This window comes from Lacerta agilis, chromosome 17 (assembly GCF_009819535.1).
Source record: "Lacerta agilis isolate rLacAgi1 chromosome 17, rLacAgi1.pri, whole genome shotgun sequence".
Lineage (NCBI taxonomy): Eukaryota > Metazoa > Chordata > Lepidosauria > Squamata > Lacertidae > Lacerta > Lacerta agilis.
Genome location: NC_046328.1, coordinates 28,166,119 through 28,187,340, shown reverse-complemented (window position 1 = coordinate 28,187,340; position 21,222 = coordinate 28,166,119). Strand labels below are relative to the sequence as shown.

The following is a 21,222-nucleotide window of genomic DNA, read 5'->3' as shown; positions in this document are numbered from 1 at the left end:
TGTGAGATATATCAATTTAATCTTCCTGCAAGCGCTTTAAAGTTACATCTGCATCCCTTGCTGAGTCACAATACTGTAGCATAGATTCCTGGACTAAATTTGGCAATGGACACGTCTGGAGTTCTGAAGCACTACAGGTCTGTACACGTGTAATAACCATGTTGAAACTGTTAAAACTACAGAGTATCTCTTGGTAGAGATGGTATTTTAAGCGTTTATCAGTTTAAAACTCTGAGCCAAAAGAGCTGATCTCCCACCTCCTATCCTCCAATTAAAATAAATAGCTTTTAAGTCCACATAGAAGTAAAACAGATATGCTCCTTGCCTGTATGTGGCAACCAACATCAACTGCTAGGCCCACTGACTTTAACACTTTGAAATTATTCAAGATAAAGCAAATTAAAATTAGAACAGACCATGGAACTCAAGGACAAAGCAGCCTCAATCGTCACCATCTTCACCTGGAAGTCCGGAAAGTATTTCAAATAGGAGTGCCACTTTTGCTTCCAACAGCAGCAGCAGCTCCCTTCCTTAAGTTGCTCTTCTCAGGTCCCATCCCACTCTAGTGGGGGGGGGGATAGGAAATGTGCGCACCCATGAGAAAAAATTCACATGCTGCCCCATCTGAGGCTGCCTGCAAGAACACCAATATGCATTATTTGGGGGAGTGGTTGGTTAGTCTAGCATGAAATTAGTCACCCACAGAAGGAAAGTTCCCCCCCCCCCAACCCTTTTTGGACCAGTTAAATAGTAAACCTCCTAAAAAAAATCTTTTGTAAATATCCGCTCAACTCCCTCTGAACCTACAGTTCTTTTGAGCATCTGTCTCCCCGCTGCCCCCCTTTCCGTTGTTGCTTAATCAGTTCCACTACAATGTCCCACTGTCCAGCACACAATGGAGTCAGCCCAAACAGTAGCTAAAGAGTTGCTGCTCTATTTGACGCAAGCTCTGGTTTCCAGTGGACTGTGAAGCTACTTTTTGGGGGGCAGGGGGCGGGGGGGATGGGGGACAAAGCCACAGCAATGTAAGCTTCCAAAATGCTGAACAGGAAAAGCAGAAGAGCAAAGAGGGGAACTCTGCATGCTCAAGTTAATAGGAGTTTACTGAACGTGTAATGGTCAATGGGTGAGGGTGGGGGAGACAGCCAGCTTATTTAAAATATTCTCTCTCATCTTTCCAGGAGGAACAGGACTGCTCATAGTCAACCTCAGCACAATCCATCATGGTAAAATTACACTTTCAGGGGTAGCCAATGTGGTTCCCTTCAAATGTTGCTACACTACAACTTCCATGATCCCCAACTAGCCGTGCTGGCTGGGACTGATGGGAGTTGGAGCGCAATTACACCTGGAGGAAACCACTTTGGCTACCCTTGTACTTATAATAATATAAGAAGGCTCTTTATATGAAGTCAGTCCAGAGGTCCTTTAGTCAAGCAGTGCTTCTTCTAATTGACAGTGGCTTTCCAGTGTTTCAGGAACATAAAGGCCTTTCCCAGCCTTACCATCTTTTAACTGGCCTGTGATACAGGTTGGAAATCCCCACCCCAATAAAATGTTCCATTTCATAGTTCAGTAGTAGCAATGAATGGGTGTCAACTGCGAATACAGCACAGAGGTACCTCGGGTTAAGAACTTAATTCGTTCCAGAGGTCCGTTCTTAACCTGAAACTGTTCTTAACCTGAAGCACAACTTTAGCTTATGGGGCCTCCCGCTGCTGCTGCACCGCCAGAGCACAATTTCTGTTCTTATCCTGAAGCATTATTTCTGGGTTAGAGGAGTTCTTAACCTGAAGCGTATGTAACCTGAGGTACCACTGTATTAGGAAAGTCTGGCAGTTTCAAAACTGCAATTGTTTTTCAATGGTTAACCCTCGGAAGTATGCAAGTCAGCATATCATGCATTATTTGGGTTGATAAAACGTATTTAGCACCTCTGTCTTTTTTGTAAATTTAAATGTTAATGTTACAGAAATTCATGTCATTGTCTTTATAGTATTAAAAGTATCCCAATAAAAATGATCACGTAGCATTACACATCAACTTCATTAAGAGTGCTTTTATTTCCACCCCTCCAATATTTCAGGTCAAATGTGGTATACTGGAATAAAAAACTGTCACATATACTATATGATGTTCCTTGCAGATGCACTCTCGTGCTGCCAGGCTGAGGCTGGTGGGAGCTGGAGGGCTGAGTCTCTAATCTCTCTACTGAAAACAGTTTCAGAACTAGAAAACAAGAACTGGTTTCCTGATTCAGTAGAAGGCAGTGTCATATGCTCATATCCAAAAGACAGAATGGCACCTCCCCTCTGGGTCTTCACACCATTTCAAACAACACTGTATTTTAAGTCCCTCCTGATCATTAAAGCCAAAGACACTACTGTGGCAACAAGGCAGAGGCGTAGCTTGTCAGATGGTTTAAAGCTACCAAGGAACAAGCTTCAAAAGCAATTGCTTCTGCAGTTAAAGAAAGAAACTTGACAGGGAACAGGTTATTAGGACAGTCATAAACTGAAGCAACAGACCACAAGAGGTTTCCTTTCCTCAGCTTATTTGCTAAGGGAGGGCCAGCCCAGAGCCTAATCAATTAGTATCCATCTCTCCATCTGACATGATCAGAGTAATTAAGGTAAAGATTCCCCCCTCCTGCCGGCACCTCCTGGGGAATTCATATTGCACTGAAGTACTGCTAAGCAGAGCCTGTTAAAGGAAGCGTTCATAATCAACATCTAATGGGCCATCTCATAGGAACATAGGGAGCTGCTTTACACTGTGTCAGAGCCCTAGCCCATCTAAGCTCAGTATTGTCTACGCACTGACTAGTGGTGGTTCGCTAGGAATTCAGGCAGGGACTTCTCCTAGTCTCACATGAAGATGCCATCAGACATTAATCAGGGGCTTTGTGCATGGAAAAAGGATGCTCTACCAGTAAGCTGCAGCCCTTCCTTAAATGGAAGTTGGAACCAGAAAAAATTGCCAAGCTAACTGGATGAAGCTCAGGTGCTTGGTTTTTTTTTTAACCCTTTGCTGCTACTTGTAGAGGCAAGATTTCTTCTTTTTTTAAAAAATTACATTGCCAGTAGCAGATAGTCATAGGTAGCCCTTCCAAACTTGCCATGTAACATACCATGAATTGTCTCTAGAGCCAACAGACACCTCCGGATTGATGTAGAAGTACTTTTCAAAGCAACAGAGCTGCCCCTGGTTTGCACAGCCCTTCAGAATATTGCCAGCAAGCTAGCAGAAAGCATGTGGTAGTTCTGGGAGTTGAAAGCAGCAGTTGGAGGAGGCTGAAGGCACAGAAGCTGTACTGGCTCCATTCCCAAAACCAGCTGACCTTCCTCCTTCCAGGTGCCCAAGTCTTAGGGTAGGAACAAAAGCATTAACACAGGCAGAAAGCATAGCTAGAAGTGAGAGGCAAAACTGAAGAGAAGGAGCTAAAGGCAGGCAAGACCCAGAGACCAGATGTGAACCAGGATGCAGAATATAAAAGCACATGGAAGTGCAAGGAGGCTGGAAGTGGATTCAGAAGGGAGAAAGGCAAAGGTTTTAAGAAAGAAGCCCTGTGGCTGTCTGTTGACAACGTCTTGGTTCGATTCTGCTGGATGCATTTGAGTTTAGTATCTCAGTGTGTTTTCTACTAAGGTGCTCCCATCAAGTCAGAAAGAACAACTTATGGCTTCAACTAGCATAGTATGCTGCTGCCAACCCTCTATTTAAAAAAATGCCAGGAGGCAGAAACAACTTCAGCCAAGATGTTGGCAACTGACCTAACTATACCTTCCAGGTTTAGTTCAAGGTACCATTTCTTACCTTCAAAGCCTTCTCTTGAGAGGCCATTTTACAGCCTTGATGAAAAAGTCCTACTTCAGATGGTTTGGCAGCTGGGGAGAACCATAGAGTTGGACTTCTGTTGCTGATCTGAGTGCACAACAGGTTCACAAGGAAGTAGACCACAACAGCCTTAAGGACTATTGTTGCTGATGTTGTCATTTTCAATTGTGTTTTACAGATAGTGTGGCCAAAAGCCACTCTGAGCTTAAAAGAAAATACAGTTGTACCTTGGAACCTGAATGCCCTGAAACTCAGATATTCTGGCTCCCAAACACCACAAACCCAGAAGTGATTGTTCCGGTTTGCAAACATTATTTTGGAACCCAAACATCCGACGGGGCTTCCGTGGCTTCTGATTGGCTCTAGGAACTTTCTGCAGCCAATCAGAAGCCACAATCTTGTTTTCGAATGTTTTGGAAGTCAAATGGACTTCTGGAACAGATTCCGTTCAGCTTCCAAGGTATGACTGTGTAAGATAGCATACTAATTAATTTAAAAGTTCTGAGTGCTGACAAAGTATCTTTTTCAATGCCTGGGTGTATCAAATGGGTGGGGCAGCTGGCTCAGGAAGCCACATAACCTCACTTTGGGTCGACATGAAGAGTATCCTTGTAGCAATAAAGGAAACTGCATGTTGAAAGAGGATGTTGCTTAGCTTTTGCTAAAGCTCTTGTACCAATGCTATATTTGTATTTCTTCACACCTCTAGGATCTCTCAAATTTGAAGCTGTTTTTTTTGTACCAAGTTGGCATTTCTCTTAAACACTTATATACAACCATAGAGACGAATGGGGCCTTGTAGGCCATTAAATCTAACATTGTTTCACGCAGGAAATCCAGGAGACAACAGAAGGTCATTCATCTTTAGCTGAGCCCACCCACCCCTGTAGGGAATCATTGTCAAACTGCTTTTACCATGAATAATGTTCTCTTAATGTTCAATCAAATATAACCTCCTGCAACTTAAGCCTATTACATCTAGCCCTGTTTTCTGGAGCAGCAAGAACAAATCTTTTGCCCTCTTATACATGACAGCCCTTCAGCTATTTGAATAATACAATCATTTCCCAACCCACTCAGTTAGACTCTGGGGGGAATGTATAGATCTCAAAAGTTATTAAGATGCCATTCTATGTAATCCATAAACCCTACTAGGTAAGGGTATTTCAGTGAACCCGTAGGTCATTTTACCACCAGTGGTCACCAGTCTATGCCTGCTTAAAAGTCAAGTCTTTGCCACTTGTCAAAAGGAAGCAGTGAAGAAGCTTAGCAGGCTTCTCCAGCCTGGCTACTGCACAAAGGCGAACATGTACATCCAGTGAACCAACCACTTTTGCTTCTGGCTCTACCTCGCCACTGCCATATGGAGCCCACAAGTTGTCCAGAAGGGAATGCAGCCTTTAGACTGGAAAAAGGTTCTCCATCCTAAACCACCTAAACAATGGGAAATTACTTCCTGTAGTGAACAGTACAGGAATAGTCAGCTTTAGTCTCATGTTACATAGAGATAGTACAGCTTGGCTTATGTAAGAGGCAGAAAGGCACCGTGGGCACATTTCATGTCAGAAGATGTGCAGGTGAAAGAATCCCTGCTTGGCATCTGCTGTGATGTTGGTTTATGAATTGATGTCACTTCACAAGAAAGATGTGTGAGTGAAACACACTCTGCTGGTCTTTTTATAAGGGCTGCTCTTCTGTCAGTATCTCAACATTTATAGTCAGGCCAGGAAGAGCCAACCAGATACAGACAGAGCCATGAAGAAGTCCTTACACTATTCATTCATTCAATTTATACCCCATCCTTCCTCCCCAAAGGAGTCCAGGGTGGCATCTTCTCCCATCCCCTTTGAAGCCTCAAGAGGCTCACCAGCATACAGACTCAGTTTAAGTTGCTGCTGATCCTGGCACAACTTTTGCCTGCCCTCTGTTCACTGTACAGGATTCTACAGTCATCTCAGTTTGGGCAGAGTCTATGGCTCAGTGGTAGAGTATCTGCTTTGCGTTCAGAAGGCTCCAAGTTCAATCCCCAGAATCTTCAGCTAAAAGAATCAGGTAGCTGGTGTTGAGAAAGAACTTTCTCTGTCTGAGACGTTAGAGAGTTACAACCAGTCAGTATGGACCAGGGACATCCAACCTAGTGCCCCTTCCAGATGTTATTGGACTGCCAACTTCCACCAGCCCCAGTCACTATGGCCAATGGGTATGGGCTGATGGGATAGTCCAGCAATGTCTGGAGAGCAACAAGTCAGCAACCCTTGTGGCTAATCTCTGGCATGCCAGATGTTGCTGATCTACAGACAATCATTGACCTGGTCTATGATAGCTTCCTGTCTCCTATGCACAACTACTGGAGACGCTACTGGAAAGATGTGGTTCACCAGCCAAAAATAAATTTCTGTTAACATGCCAGTTCTGGCGAAAAGCCCTTCAAGTCTAACAACAACAACAACATTCAGTCATCCAAGGACTGCAAGATGACCAGAAAGAAAAATCGGAAAGAGTTAAGAGAAAGTGAGTCATCTCACTCTGAGTTTGCCAAGCAGAGGTTAAGTGCGAGAAAGTGGTGGGGGGGTGAATTGCTGCTCCCCACTTAAATGCTTAATTTTTTGCAGCTTTAAACAAGTTGAGTACTGTAAAGTCACTGAATAAACTGTCCATCCAGAGCCAGAGCAGGTGAACCATTGGATCTGTGAAGGGAATTTGCCGAAAGAAGTACTCAAGACCCAGGCGGCTGTTCACCTAAGTATGTATTAGCAGGCATTTGACATGCTTTTAAAGCCTCCACCATCAAACCAAGACAGACATACCCCAAGCAGACCCTCTGCTAACCCCCTTCCACCTTAAGACACTGACACCTCCCCTCAACAGAACTACATGACACATGCAGAGAGGAGGAGTCTGTTCAACTCACGGAATAGTTTAGTAAAATGAGCCGAAAGGCTCAACCAATGAGTGTGACCACATCCTAAACATACAGCACTGGGAGTGCATGAAGGTGAACAGTGACAGCTCTTCAGATATTTGAAGTCCTTTTTGTGTCTCCCCTTTATCTCTTCTCCAGGTTAAAAAAATCCCAGCTCCCCACTCCCCACAACTGTTCCTCACAGGACTTTGTTTCCAGGTGCTTCACCATTCTAGCTGCCCTCCTCTAGCTCCTGTTTGTGCAATCTCTCCTTTTTAGGTAAGTTTTTAATGTTTGATATTTTTGTATTTGATTTCTGTTGGAAGCCGCCCAGAGTGGCTGGGGAAATCCAGCCAGATGGGCGGGGTACAAATAATAAATATTATTATTATTATTATTATTTGACACTGGCAAACATTTAGAATTACCGGTACATTCTGAAGAGAGCTGGTGTGGCATAGTGGCTTAGAGAACGAGCCATAAACAGAGCAGGTCACCAGCTCAAATGTCGTATCTGCCAAGGACTTACCATGTGGTCTTAGGCAAGCCACCCCTCACCTGCCCCAAAAATAAACATGGAGAATAATATTAACCTATCTTAAATAGTTATGATAAGGAATAAACAAAATAGCAGGTAAAGTGCTTTTGAACACTTAATAAGTTATACACATGCTCCGTATTACCTTGCACAAAATCCTGACATGAGAAGCAAAAGGGTTAGCTGTTTTAGGCTGGGGGGGGGTGTCACAAAAATGCGGCAAACTGGAAAACTGTGAAACGGAGTACCACATTTTTGTTACTTCTTTAGTAGTTCCAACAGTGGACTATGGAATCCTGACACGGAAGCTGACTTTAGGATTAAAGTGGATTATTCCTCAATACAGTTATATTTTGTAGAAGAAACGAATTAGAACAACAACAAAAATCAAACCAATGTAACAGACAGTAATTACTTTTACATAAATACAACAAACCAAGTGTCTGACAGATACAGTATGATCGCAATTTACATGCGTTTAACTTGTGCATTTGGAGGCCAGCTGGTTGAAACTGCACAAATTAAATGCACGCAAGGTAGAGACATTAAAAGCTCTTTTTGCATCAGGTTTTCCTTGCACAGATAGAGCTTTTAAGCTCTCTGGCTTTCCTACTGGGCAAGGCCTGCTCAGTGCATGTGCTCCAGAAATATAAGGATGCATACACAGGGGTGGTTCAAGTATATGCACCAGAATGTAACACCCATGCAAGATGTGTAAATGTTCAACCCTCTCTGTATATAGATGAGGGCACTGGGGCTCAATGTAAATTGAAAAAAGGTTTAAAAAACAAACAAACTGCACAAGCCACTGTTCCAATCTGGAATAAGATTCTTTACTACAAAAATGCTGACTCAAATGACCAACAATCACAACAGTGAACCAAAGAGCACCCAGTCTGAATTTATTTTCTGCCAAGGGTGACCTTAGGCAGATTACTATCTCAACTTCCCATTTGAAACACCTGACCTACCTTACTTACAAGGCTGTTGCAAGTGGCTGTGGCCACAATTTTAAATATCCCACAGTGCACCACAGCACCCAAAGTTGTATTGCTCTGGGGAACTGAAGGAAATTGGTGGCTGCTCAGTTCCAAAACAGGTGTCAGCACCTGTGAGCCCTAGGAACTGCCCAAGGCCAATACCAGCAATATTCAAAAAGATGCCATATAAATGATAATTATTATTCACTACAACCCAACCCAATGGCAATTCAACAAACACCATTCACCATTTTCCTTTCTTATTCTCAGTATGAGAGAACACCTGGTGGCTTAAACGTAAATCAAACTTGAAGAGTAACAGCCCTCAAACCATTCACCATACCGTCCACATGTCAAAGTGGACCACTAGGGGTGGGGAAACCTGCTGGATCAAATTCCCAATGCCTTGTTTAACTTAAATGGATGTTGCTCTTGTTTTTCAAATACATAAGAAACTGCCTTGTGCTAAAGCTAGACCATTAGTCTACCCAGCTCAGTACTGTCTACACTGACTGGCAGCAACTCTCCAAGGTTTCAGGCAGGAATTAATTCCCAGCCTTACTTGGAGATGCCAGGGAATGAATAATTCTACTACACATATATTTTTAAATTGTTTTAAATTGGAGGCTGCCATGTAGGATCAAATGGGTTAAAAAGCAAACAGCAATAATTTCTACAATCTTCTTGCACAGCAGCAAGCCTAATTATCCCAGGTTTACTGCAATTTTGGCTACTGCATGAACACACAGACACTATGGCGCAGGCCCCATCCCCAGCCACCTTACTTCTTAGGTGGGCAGTTAGTAGTATTAAAGCAGAACCTATAACCTGGAGGCTTATCTCCAGGCAATAACTAATTTCCACATTGCAAAGAAAATGAGCTTTAATATTCAGAAAATTGAAGTAGTCTTAAGACAGCAACAGAGCCTGCTGCAATCCATTGTACCTGAAGGCACGTGAATCCAAACACATGCCCTGGAAAAAAGTCAGCAGCTAGGGAAAACGAGTTTGCTGAACTGAAACTGTAACAGAACATTGTGTGCTCTGAGTAAACCTTATGACGGATAATGTACAGAGGAGATTTCAGGATGGAAAGCCAGAGAAAGAGAGAGAGAACAATCAAGTCTCCCATTCAGGTAGTTTTAATTAAAAGTAGATTTATGCACAGAGGGAACTTTGACACCGCTCTGCTCTCCTAACCCAGGTCCTGGATTGTTTAATGAGCTTTTTTCCCCCCCTCTGTGCATTTTACACATTTGATTTTTTTAAAGGCACTGTCGGAAGGGTATCATTCATTCTTTTAATACATCTCTATCTGCAAGTAGATCATTCACTGATCATTCCAGGTCACAGGGAACACCCTCCCCCCCCCCAAAAAAATCCACATTTCCTACAAACTGCCTCCTGATTTGCAATGCTAGCTACAGAGCTTATAATGGCCCATAAGCAGGTATCAGCAAACTTTTTCAGCAGGGAGCTGGTCCACTGTCCCTCAGACCTTGTGGGGGGCTGGACTATATTTGGGGGGGGGGAATGAACGAATTCCTATGCCCCACAAATAACCCAGAGATGCATTTTAAATAAAAGCACACATTCTACTCATGTAGAAACACGCTGATTCTCAGACCGTCCGCAAGCCGGATTTAGAAGGCGATAGGGCCTGATCCGGCCCCCAGGCCTTAGTTTGCCTACCCGTGCCCATAAGCATAGCCATACTGCTTTGCCTGTGTGGTGAACTGGGGGGGGGGGGGAGTACTCACCAGCTTACTACATCACTGGGGCTCTCCTCCACCTCCTGAGCGCACCAGCTGGGAAGCCAATGAGATCAGAAGTCAGGAACATAATGAATCAGACCACTGCTCCTTATAGCTTAGTATTGTCTGCACTTACTGACAGCTGCTCTTCTGGATTTCAGGCAGTGATCTGTCTCTCAGCAGTGCACCACCTGGAGATACGAGGACTGAACCTGGGACCTTCTGCGTGGAATGCAGCTGCTCTACCATGGGGCTACAGTCCTTCCTCTTGACTGAATTGCTGAACCTTACTTCAGTACTAGAGATGGGACAGTGTTGGGGGTAGCAGGCTAGCTTATAGAATGTGGGTCAGGCCAGAGGGCATGCACAGCTCTGCCCTTTAACATCTGAATAGCAACTTCAGCATCTTCCAAGCCTGAGTCAGCTGCCTCACTCTGCCAGTGGTAGGGCTGGCCCTGTAGAATGGTATCAGATCCCTTCTTTGCAAGTGTTTACCCCCTCCTTCCCCAAATTAAATTACCTGAACACCTCTGCTGATAGAAACATTGGTAGTGGAATACTGAAAGATCCAGTTGTACTTCTTTCCAAAACACACTGAGTAGTTCCAATACTACTGCAGACTACATGGCATTGAGACAGACAGCTCAACCAAAGCTGAAAAACTGGTCCCAAGTGGCACATTAGTTATGGCAGAGGGAGGCTCCTGTTCAGATCTTTGCCATTTAGACATTGTCCAGGAAATGCATAGATCATGGAGAAGCTGCTATTTCAGAATTTGCCAGAAGGCCCAGGCAGCTATAGTACAAGAGTCAGCATTAAAGATGACAGAGATTTCCCAAAAGATCCATGTAGTTCAGCATCCTGATTCCTACAGTGGCTGACCAGATGTTTCCATTATTATACCTGTATGAAGTTAAAAAACTTGCTTAATATATATTTGCACTTGGCATCCATTTGTTGTTACGAATGAACTTACGAAACAGAAAATTTCACATAGAAAAATTATGCACTGGGGGGGGGGGAATCTGGAAACGCTTCCACCCCATATCACTGCCAATGTCCCTTGAATCTGTGGCTGAGGTGAGATTTGAACCTCATTTGTGACTTAAGCTCCTATGCCACACCAACAAAGCACATTTGGTTTGTAACCCTACATTAAAAAAAAAGTTACACCAGCAGGGGAAGATACTAGGAATTTACAGCAACAAATAAATCTGATAAAAATGCAGCAAACTATTACACACCACGGATGCAAGAGAGGAGATTCCTTCACCTGTGAATGGAGTTTTAAGACTATGTGTGCTCTAGTCTAAGCAACTAAATTTGCAAAGCTGCATAGCATGTGCCTTGGATACTGGGTAATAAAGGATAACAAAACGTACTGTTACAGCCCAAGCTTTCCACTGGGTATTAACTACAGTCTCTGCTTGTTACAGAAAGTTCACCATCTATCAAGTGTAGCTTGCAAGACAGGCATATAGTACGTGTGTTTTTTAAAATCTCAATCTCTCCCGGAGCACTACAGAAAAAGAAAGAGAACACCAATCATTATCAGAACCGGCTTGACCAGTTTGGCAAGCAAGAAAACTTTGCCCTCCTCCTCGTTCTCCACCCTCCCAATGGAAAGCAAAAGGTGGGTTAAGAACCCTCTTCTTACACAGGCTGAATAAATGTGCTGCCAGGACACACATGATATCCAGTCACTGCATCTCACCCACCGCAGTTGCACAAGGGTCCTAAAGAAGCAGGAATAAAAAGAAAAAGGTGGGAGGAAGGGACACAAAAACAGCTGGCTGCGAAGTGATGCATAAGTCACCCCCTATTGGTATTGGCCTCCACAGATTTCCAATATGGATTGTCGGAGCAATTGGGGGGGGGACGGACAGAAAGAACAAACAGAAGGACAGAGAGATCCAACCCCGAATGCCGAAACGCAAAAGCTGAGATGCTTCAAGAGAAATATCCTGCTGTGGTTATGTATATGGGAGCCTGTGCTCCTAGACAGCAAGTGCAAACTGTCTCCATGTAAATCCTCACTTTGCTGCCACTGAGTTCATGACCCCTTTCTCCCTTTTTGGCCTTGTCAGTCATTCAGACATTCAGTTTCTAGGCTGGGAACTTGGATTAGGCCTCTTCAACCAGCACAACCCTTAGCTAGGAAACCTGGATCCAAACAAAAGCATTCCCTTTTCAACTGTTTTCTACATTCGCTTTGACCCCCATCAAAAAAGATGGGAGTCAAGAATGGTGAGGGTTCACTTCTTCAGCAACAAAGGGCTGTGTCACCCCACACACACTGCCTCTTCCGTAAGTTACACCTTCCCCATGTCCCTCATGCCACATTGACAAGCTCTCACCAAGGAAGGGATGGGGCCCAGACCGGCAGCACAGTGGAACGAACGGAACAACTGTGAGGGTCCAGCTGGAAAGGGGAGCAGAAGCTCTCCAGCCATACTGCTAGGTTTCACCAGCCAGGAGATGGAGCCAGCCACACAAGGTAGCACACAGACCTGTTTATCGGAAATGTTTCGGACACATCAAAAGCAGCAGGATAATTGAGTGGACCAGCTCTCCCCTGGGGACAGGATTTCCAATAAAAAGGGAGTTTTGTACGATTAGATTATATAATAACAGGGTTTAAGTTGTGTGTATACAAGCATTCAATCAAGGCAAGGCCAAGGGGTGGGTGGGGAAATCTCCACTCACTTTACTTTTAAAAGGGATACTTGAATACTTATGATTTACCAAAGAAGGGTCTGCAAAAAGCAACAGAAATGTATTATAATGTTGAAACGAGGGTGGAAAGGGGGACAAAACATTTCATCAGGGAAGGGGGACAGGGGGGAAAGAGCAGTACACTTCTCAGGAAACAAAAAAATAAATCAAAACTTCAGTTACTCAGCTAAGAAGGTGCAGCTGCCACAGGTAACCTGAGTCATATGGGTTCTCCCCCCTCCGCTTCAACTAGTTTAAGCTGAAACTGCAGAGGAAAGAATAGCGTGAAGGGAGGAGGGGAGAGAACTACTTTGATTCAGTCATGCTTAAATGTTGGCTGAATTTAGTTATTTATTTAGTTATTTATTTAGTTATTTTGATAAATAGATGTTCTTGCTTTATAAACCAAGGTGGAGGGTGTGCTTTCCTTTCTCTGGACCCACATTTGTTGTTGTTTTTTTAAAAAACACCACACTGATGAGACCAAAACTAGAAGGGTTCAAAACAGAAAAAAAATACCAGGCACCAGATTCAAACCTTCTTTTTCTTTTCTTTCTTTCTTTCTTTCTCCCCCCCCCCTTCCTCTGCCACCCCTAAGATAAAGGATGCTGGAGATATATTTAGTCCACTGTTATACTTGTCTCATTTCCATGCTAGCTGTCCTTTTCAGGCCCTGTTGCTAAGACACATGCATGTGCTTGCAGAGAAAGCAAGAAAGAGGAGAGCCCCAAAGACTCCAGTTAGAGGCTTCCCACCCCCTCCCCTCTGTAACACATAGGGAGGGTGACCACTCTCCCCTGGGAAAATAAGAAAAAGCACAATCAAGTGGAAGGCAGCTGTGGGAGCCAAAACTGAGGAGGTGGCACTACTGCCGACCCGCAGGGCCTGAGGAGACTCACCGGAGGAGGAGGAGAGGACAGCAAAGCCAGTGGGTGAAGGCTCATTGAGAAGGAATTCAAGGCCTGCCAGGCCTCTCTCCTGCAGCTGGTGTTTTCAAGTAACCACCCCTACATACCCTTGCTACCTTTCCCCTGTAATCTGTTAAGCACGTCACAAGGTGCGCTCACAGTCTTTGCAGAACCGGAACAGTTGCTGCACCCTGTCTTGCCCCACCCTGCAACTACCTTCTGGAAAAGCACAACTCCCCCCCTTTTTAAAACACACACACACACACACACAAAAAAAAAACAGTGGAGAGTAAGTAACGCTCAATACACCAATGAGTTGCCCTCATTGCTATTTAACCTGCTTGGATTAGAGAGTTGCAAGAATCTTCCCAAGGATGATCCAAAACGGATTTTTATTCTATTAATCAATTGTTGTTATCAATACATTATGCATACGCCACCTTTCTAAGTAACTTTCCAAGACAGAATACAAATCAAAATCATACTAATAAAATCAACATTTTAACAAGGGCCATGTAAAACTGCATGATGAAGAAGCCAGAAGAAATCATGAATAATTATTATTACTGAAAGGCCTTATATTAAGGGTGGCTAACCTTTGGCCCTCCAGACATTGCTGGACTGAAGTTCCCATTATCCATGGCCAATAACTGTGCTGGCAAAAGCTAACAGGGCCTGGAACCACTCCCAGCAGATAACTGACTCTAAGGACATCTCTTAAAAGGTGTAGCTATGCTTTTGTTTTTAAATATTTATTGTCCTATTGAACTATATTGCAGCTTTGTTTAATATTGCATTGAATTCTTATTTACACTACACTTGAGCTTAGCCAAAAGGCCGAGAAGCGATAATTCTTATTTATTATTACTTATTGGCTTCCTACCTTACCCTCCCCCCAAAGGAGCCCATATTGTAGATGCACTGTACTTTCTCAGTTTCACTGCTACATATACTGTATTTATTATTATGTATTACTTAGACTGCCTTAAGAGGCACGTAAGTATGGTAAACAAACAACATCCAGAGGGCTGGATGAGAGGGCAGGCGTGTCACAGGTTTCCCCAACCTATAGCACTGTGATTAGGAAAGTGCAGTTGAACCAAAGGCTTTGTGGAGGGTGATTCTGAGAAGGGTTCTGAAATGGTGGAAACAGAAAATATGGGGAAGAGAGGTAGCACCACACAGGTGATCCAGCAGGGTACACTAGTTATTATGAGCAGCAGGTGCCAACTCTGTCCCATGTCTACCCTAGCAACACTATCACAGGACCTAATGTCATCCACAACATCAAGTGTTCATATTCCAGTGTGATATATGGCATCATTTGTCAGGAATGCCTTCTACATTCTATGTAGGACAAACAGACCAGTCTCTATCCAAAAGAGTGATGGACACAAACGTGACATCAGAAAAGTCTATATTAAAAAGCTAGCAGGGGGAACATTTTACCCACCCAAAATATTCTCTGTAGATGACCTTAAAGTAGCCATTCTGGAACAAAGGAACATCACAAGTGAAATAGCAACACGGAAGTGCTGGATTTCAACACAGCAAGAGTTTTAATACCATCACCTGTGAATTAGCTCAAGACAAAGGATTTCAATTGTGTGTGTGTTAACTGGGTTCTCAATGCCAGGGTGCCTTTATTATCAATAACTGTTTTGTGAATTACCATAGTTAATTATCTAATTATCACTCTCTGCATTTCATTTCCCTCTGACAAGGGAGGTTTACAGCCAGCCAGCCACCAGACCATGTGAATATACTGTATACACCTGTGTAACTCAGGATAACAATTCATGTATCATCAGATGCGTCCAAAAAAGCTTATGCTGCAATAAATGTGCTAAGTCTTTAAGTTGCCGTAAGACTCTTAGTTATTTTTGCTGTGCCAGACTAACATGGCCCCACCTCTGGGAAGATCAGGAAGTGTCACCTTAGCAAAGTTACTTTCTAAGGAGAAGGAATAAATTTACTAGGGTAGGAGTTTCAAAAGCAGAGCGCCCCGTGTGCTAGCAAAGGAAACAGCATCTCTTGGACATTGGATGTTGCCTTGTACAGACTCCATCTAGCTCACTGTCTACCCTGGTGGCTCTCCAGGGTTTCTAGCGGGGAACATTTCCAGCCCTATGCAAAGGTGCCAGGGATCAAACCTGGAAACCTCTGCATGCAAAGTTGCAATACCATTGAACAATGGCCTTTCCTCAAAGAGGCGGCAGCAGTTATTTCCCAACCTTCTCATAAGGCCAAAAATATGTCAGAAAGCTGAAAGAGCAAATAACAGCATCACATAATAGGACAGGGGATTAAATGTGTCTCTAAATGGAAAGATGCAGAATAAGGCAGGGGATCAGGATTACCCATCACCCTGGCAAAGACGGGATTATTATTATTATTATTATTATTATCATTATCATTAATACTACTACTACTACTACCACCACCACCACCATTAATTACCCACCCTTCACCCTAAAGTCATAGTGTTCAACTGCCAAAATGAGGTGCAGCCACTGCAAGCTGAAATGGGGAAATTTAAATCGCTGGAAATGAGTCAGTCCACACACTGGACAACCCCAAACAGCACACTCTCATTGGAATACAGGAATCTGCCTTTACAAAGTCAGACCATTGGGTCCGTCAAGCTCAGTACTGTCTACACTGGCATGCAGCAGCTATCCAGGGTTTCCAACATGGGGTTTTCTCATTCTGGAGATTATGGGGATTGAACCAGGAGCCTTCTGCATGCAAAGCAGGTTCTCTACTGCCCTTTCCCCACTCCACTACCATCCACAACTCAATAACTTGGAGCACAATCCATCAGGAAATTCTCACAGACTCAAAGAATTGTAGAGATGGAAGGTACACCCAAGGGTCATCTAGCCCAACCCCTGTAATTAAGGAATCACAGCTAAAGACAAGGTGGCACTGTTGAAAAAAATGAACACTTGCATTCTCATTCACTTTAATGAGGAATGTGCGGGAGAAATTCTCAGTGGCTTGTGCCACCTAAATCTATCTCTGTCTGCCACTGAGTCACCCCATTAATGCCTCCTCATAGGGCTGAACTACCAAAGGGCAAGCCCACATCCGTACTAGACAGTTAAAGTGGTATAATAGTACTTTAGAGCCATGCTTCCCGCAACCTATCATGGGAACTGCAGCTTGTTAAAGGTACTGACGGTTGTTAGGAGTCCCCTATTCCCCTCACAGAGCTACAATTCCACTGGGAAGAGGGTTCACCTAACAACTCTCAGCATACCTAACAAACTATACTTCCTGGGAATCCTTGGGAGAAGTCATGATTGTTAATGTGGTTTCAAATGTATGGTGTGGATGTGGCCCAAGATACATGTATTTTATAACTACAGAGGAAATTTTTAACCATCAGCTACAGCTCACCTAATCCTTGATGCATTCCTCCACCCACCTGCCGCAGCCCAACCAAAGAAAGAATTGTCCCACCAACGCAATTAAGAGATTGCGGAAGCTGCAAAGAGCAGCCCACAAGAGCAAAAAGCTGTTGGAGAGAAAGAGACACATAAGAGAGATGAATGAGACAAAAAGGGTGGGGAAGCGGGTTTTTATCCTCTTCTCGGCTCTGAGGGAGTGCTGGTTCTGGGGGCAGTCAAGTGACGTAAGGAGACAGGAGAGAGTACATATGATCACTCCTCATGTACAGTAGCAAAAATAAGCTATGGCAGGCAAGGAAAGATTGTTGGAAGATTCAGGACAGATAAAAGAGGACAGATATTATTATATATTATTAAAAATGCATCTCTGGGTTATTTACGGGGCATAGGAATTCGTTCATTATTTTTTTCCAAAATATACTCCAGCCCCCCACAAGGTCTGAGGGACAGTGGACCAGCCCCCTGCTGAAAAAGTTTGCTCACCCCTGGTTTAAGGTATCATTTGGGCAACATCAAACCTCAAACTCAGTTGAGGTAGTTGACCTATCTGCATGTCAGAAAATGTGCTATCCTCTACCTGCTTCACTGACTAGCTTCCTCAATCCAAAATAATAATCCAAAGAGAAGCATGAAGTCAAGAGTGGTCCTCTCCCACTCCACACAATGTACTTAAGTGGGATGGGAAGAGTGATGTTTCCACATGGTACTCTTTCAACCTCCTGCAGCCTCTCTAGATTGGGTTGGCTCCCCAATGCATCCCACAACAGCACTCCCTGCCACAAAAGAACAAAAAGGGGAAGACTACTCAATGACTCAATCTCCCAGAATAAAATGCAAGATTACACACACACATGCAATTCCTGACAATTCAACCTCATCCTCTTATCCATTGCTCAATTGCCTTTTTCAGTCCAGCAAGCAAACCAATACAGCTCCTCTCAGTACCAGCACTGTTCACTGTTAAGTACCGTTCCCAAGTGTTCTTTCTGGATAAAAAGAGAAAAGATGTAAGAAATATCTTCTCTAACCACCTTTAGCTGCACATTCCTGTGATTCAGTTGTTATCTTAATTCGTCCCAGTGGTGGCTGCTTGTTACCCAAACCATTCACCAAAGCAATACCTTTCACAATGTCCCAAACAAGTAACAGGTAGTAGTAACTCCACCCAAATAGCCGCTTCTTCCCCAGCTCCTGGTGTTTTTATCTACCCTCCTGGATGTTACCCTGCATGTTATTCACTTCTGCCACCACTCAATTACCCCACACATCCACCTTTACAAAAAAAGAAGGTAAACCTGAAGGTTTCCTTTCCCAGCCTCCTCCTAGCGCTCAAGCCTTGTCCAAAGTTTACAGGGCAGGGTTCCCATTCATTCAGTTGCTTTGTTAACCCTGCTCATGAAATCTAGAAAGGTAAGCTTCCTTCCCCCTGCACCCCCACATAAGAGATGAATCAGTGGTGGTGAGAGTTATGCCTGTTGAATTTCTCCACAACCTACTGTTGAAAAGCAACACAGGAGCAGAGTCACTTTAAAAAAGAAAAAAATAAGTAAATATCCCTTCATGGGAAGCTGCTCCACCAAGAATGCTCCCCTTTAAACATTACAGTACATGGAATGGAAAATTAAGTCAGATGTCGCTCCTCCCCCACCCCCAAATCTTTGGAGCACGGAGACCAGGGTTGTCCCTTCTTTTTCTGTACCTTTTCAATCTTTCCCTGCACCTGCCAATCATAGAGGAAATAAAAACAAGAGAAGCACCTCCCTGGAATGGCACAAACAGCTGAACAATGCTTCACCTGCTATATTTCTGCAGGCCTAAAAATGCTTTTATAGGTTTTTTTAAAGGCACAGGAGCACAGGCAGTTAAAAAGGAAAGTGGCAGCCTTAAGCTTTTCCTCTCATAGTGCTGCAGAGACTTAAGACTGAGGAGGGGGAATGGGTGGGAGGTGAAGAACATCTCATCTGGCTAGATTCTCCCTACCACGCAACTCTTAAAGGGACAGCACTTATCCAGCTTCCCATGCAGGATTGACACCCGTGTGGTGCTATGTTTTTAAAAATATCTGTCTGCTTTCTGACAACAGCCTGGTTGGGGGGGGGGTACGTGGGAGGCTTCACATACCCACACAAACAGATGTACCACTACATTTCTGTGACATGGGAAAAGAAGATTCCCTCTGCTAAATTTCCCACATGTGCTGGGCTAGCCGAACCAGGATCACTTTTCCATTTTCATTTCAAAGAAGAACCTAGACATGCCTCCCCATCCACATTAACCCCAACAAAAGGAATATAGTGGGATCAAGGAACCCCCAGGTTTCCCTATAGGAACCCACCCCTCCCCAAATGCACATCCAGCCCTTTTACCTGTTCCGTGTCTCTCTCATTGAGGGTAGGCAGGGGACTCCGACCACTGTTCGACATGGCTCCCTTGGGCAGGGCCTGAGGGGAGAGTCCCCCCACTGCTGCTCAGCTGCTTCCCCTTCTCCTTCGCCCTGACCCAGCTGGAAGGGGTCGGGGTCTTCCTCCTCTCCGGCTCTTCCTCCTACTCCTCCTCCTCCTCACGGCGAGGGGGGCGGCCAAGCCACCAGCATGGGGGAAATGGGGCTCAATGGGTGGTCGGAAGGCACCAGCACCGCCTATACATAGGTGGGTCCCGCGCCCCCACGGTTTTGAATGAGGGGTGCCCGGCTTGACAGTTCACGCGAGGCCGAGGATGAGGCGCGGGGACAAGGCCGCACCGGTCGAAAAAACCCGAAGCGGGGAAACGCCGGGACCCGAAGCGAGCCTTTGTCTGGTCTGAGCTTCCGAGCCCCGGAGCGCCTCCAGAACCGGGCCCGGACACCGTTTCCCCGTCACTGCCGGTGCCCGAGCTCCACTCGCCGCCCCTCAGCTTCACACAGCGGAGGCTCCCAACATGGCCGCCTCCGCCGGGCTTCGGGAAGTTCCGCCTGTTTTCCGGAAACACTCGAAAGCGGCCTCGACAACAACGGCGGCTTCGCACGCCTAGGTCTCGTCATCCGCTACCCTCCAGCGGTCTGGCGGAAAGTTCCGAACGCCAAGCCGATTCTACTTCCCACGGTGCACGGAAAAACACGAAGGCGCCGGCGGAGAGTTGATTTGTTGAGCAAGGAAAGAAAGGCGGGGCTTCTTTGCGAAAAGAGAGAAGAGAGAGGGGGCGTGGCTAAAGCTTTCTATTGCGTTGGGGTTGGAGAGAAAGTCAGTGGGAGAGGGAGGGGGGAAGGTAGCGGCAACATCCGGAAACCTGTGGAGAGAGAGAGAGAGAAGTTCGGAAATGGACGTAAACAGCCGAATAGGTTCTGGTTGGCAATGTCCGGAAATAACCGAATTGTCTCCTGTTCGGGCTCCACGGAAATATCCGAATTAATTTCTCCTCCATCCTCTGGGCTACAAGTGACGAAGCCCGATGGGCAGAAAAATAAATATATTGTATGTGTCTGTGTCTCTCTATTTATTTCATAAAATTTATACACCAGTTGACTGTAAAAAACAACAACCCAACAACCTCAAAGCGGTTTACAATAATTTGAAAACGAGAAAACAGGAGAAAAATCAACAACCCTGCTTTAAAAAATACAGCAGTTAAAACACTAAAACAGATCAAAATCCATACCCTCTCAACATTTCTCCGATGAAAATAGGGACGTCCTAAGGAAAAGTGGTACATTTCCGGGATCCAATAAGAAACCGGGACGGCTTCTGTAAATCCCAGACTGTACCTGGAAAATAGGGACACTTGGAGGGTCTGAAAATTATCTCAGATTTCTAGGCATCTGGGGAGGCTTCTCTAAACAGGAATGTTTTTAGCAGGTGCCGCAAAGAGTACTGTACAGCGAAGTCGCCTGCTTGATCTCAATAGGCAAGGAGTTCCAAAGGGTAGGCTCTGTCGCACTAAACAACCGAGTTTTTACAAACACAGAATAGGTTAAGTGGCACCTGTAAGTAGCACCAAATATTTTAACTAATTAAGCAGACATCTCAAGCTGCTGCCTGCATGAAACCCTAAACCCTTGTCAAGTTGACAAATGCCAGAAGGGCCGCCCCGTTAGCCTCTTGGATAATGATGGCAAAATTTATTTGGGACTAAACCAAGACGGTGGATCACTTTCCTGCTGCAAGTGCTAAACTGATGTTACAAAGCTAAAGGCTTGGGCT

The 21,222-nt window shown here is 44.6% G+C and overlaps 1 protein-coding gene across 5 annotated transcripts in view; it reads right to left on the bottom strand.

The window, feature by feature from the left end:
* Positions 1–19,961, bottom strand: part of MARK2 (microtubule affinity regulating kinase 2) — a 104,131-nt gene extending 84,170 nt beyond the window's left edge. For 3 of the 5 annotated variants that reach the window (XM_033174904.1, XM_033174907.1, XM_033174908.1), the window contains exon 1: positions 19,414–19,961. In XM_033174904.1, the coding sequence (XP_033030795.1) occupies positions 19,414–19,470 (57 nt within the window). In that variant the 5' untranslated portion in view covers positions 19,471–19,961. The remainder of the gene's footprint in view (positions 1–19,413) is intronic. The other 2 variants (XM_033174905.1, XM_033174906.1) reach the window with 1 other exon arrangement.
* Between the last annotated feature and the right edge of the window lie 1,261 nt (positions 19,962–21,222).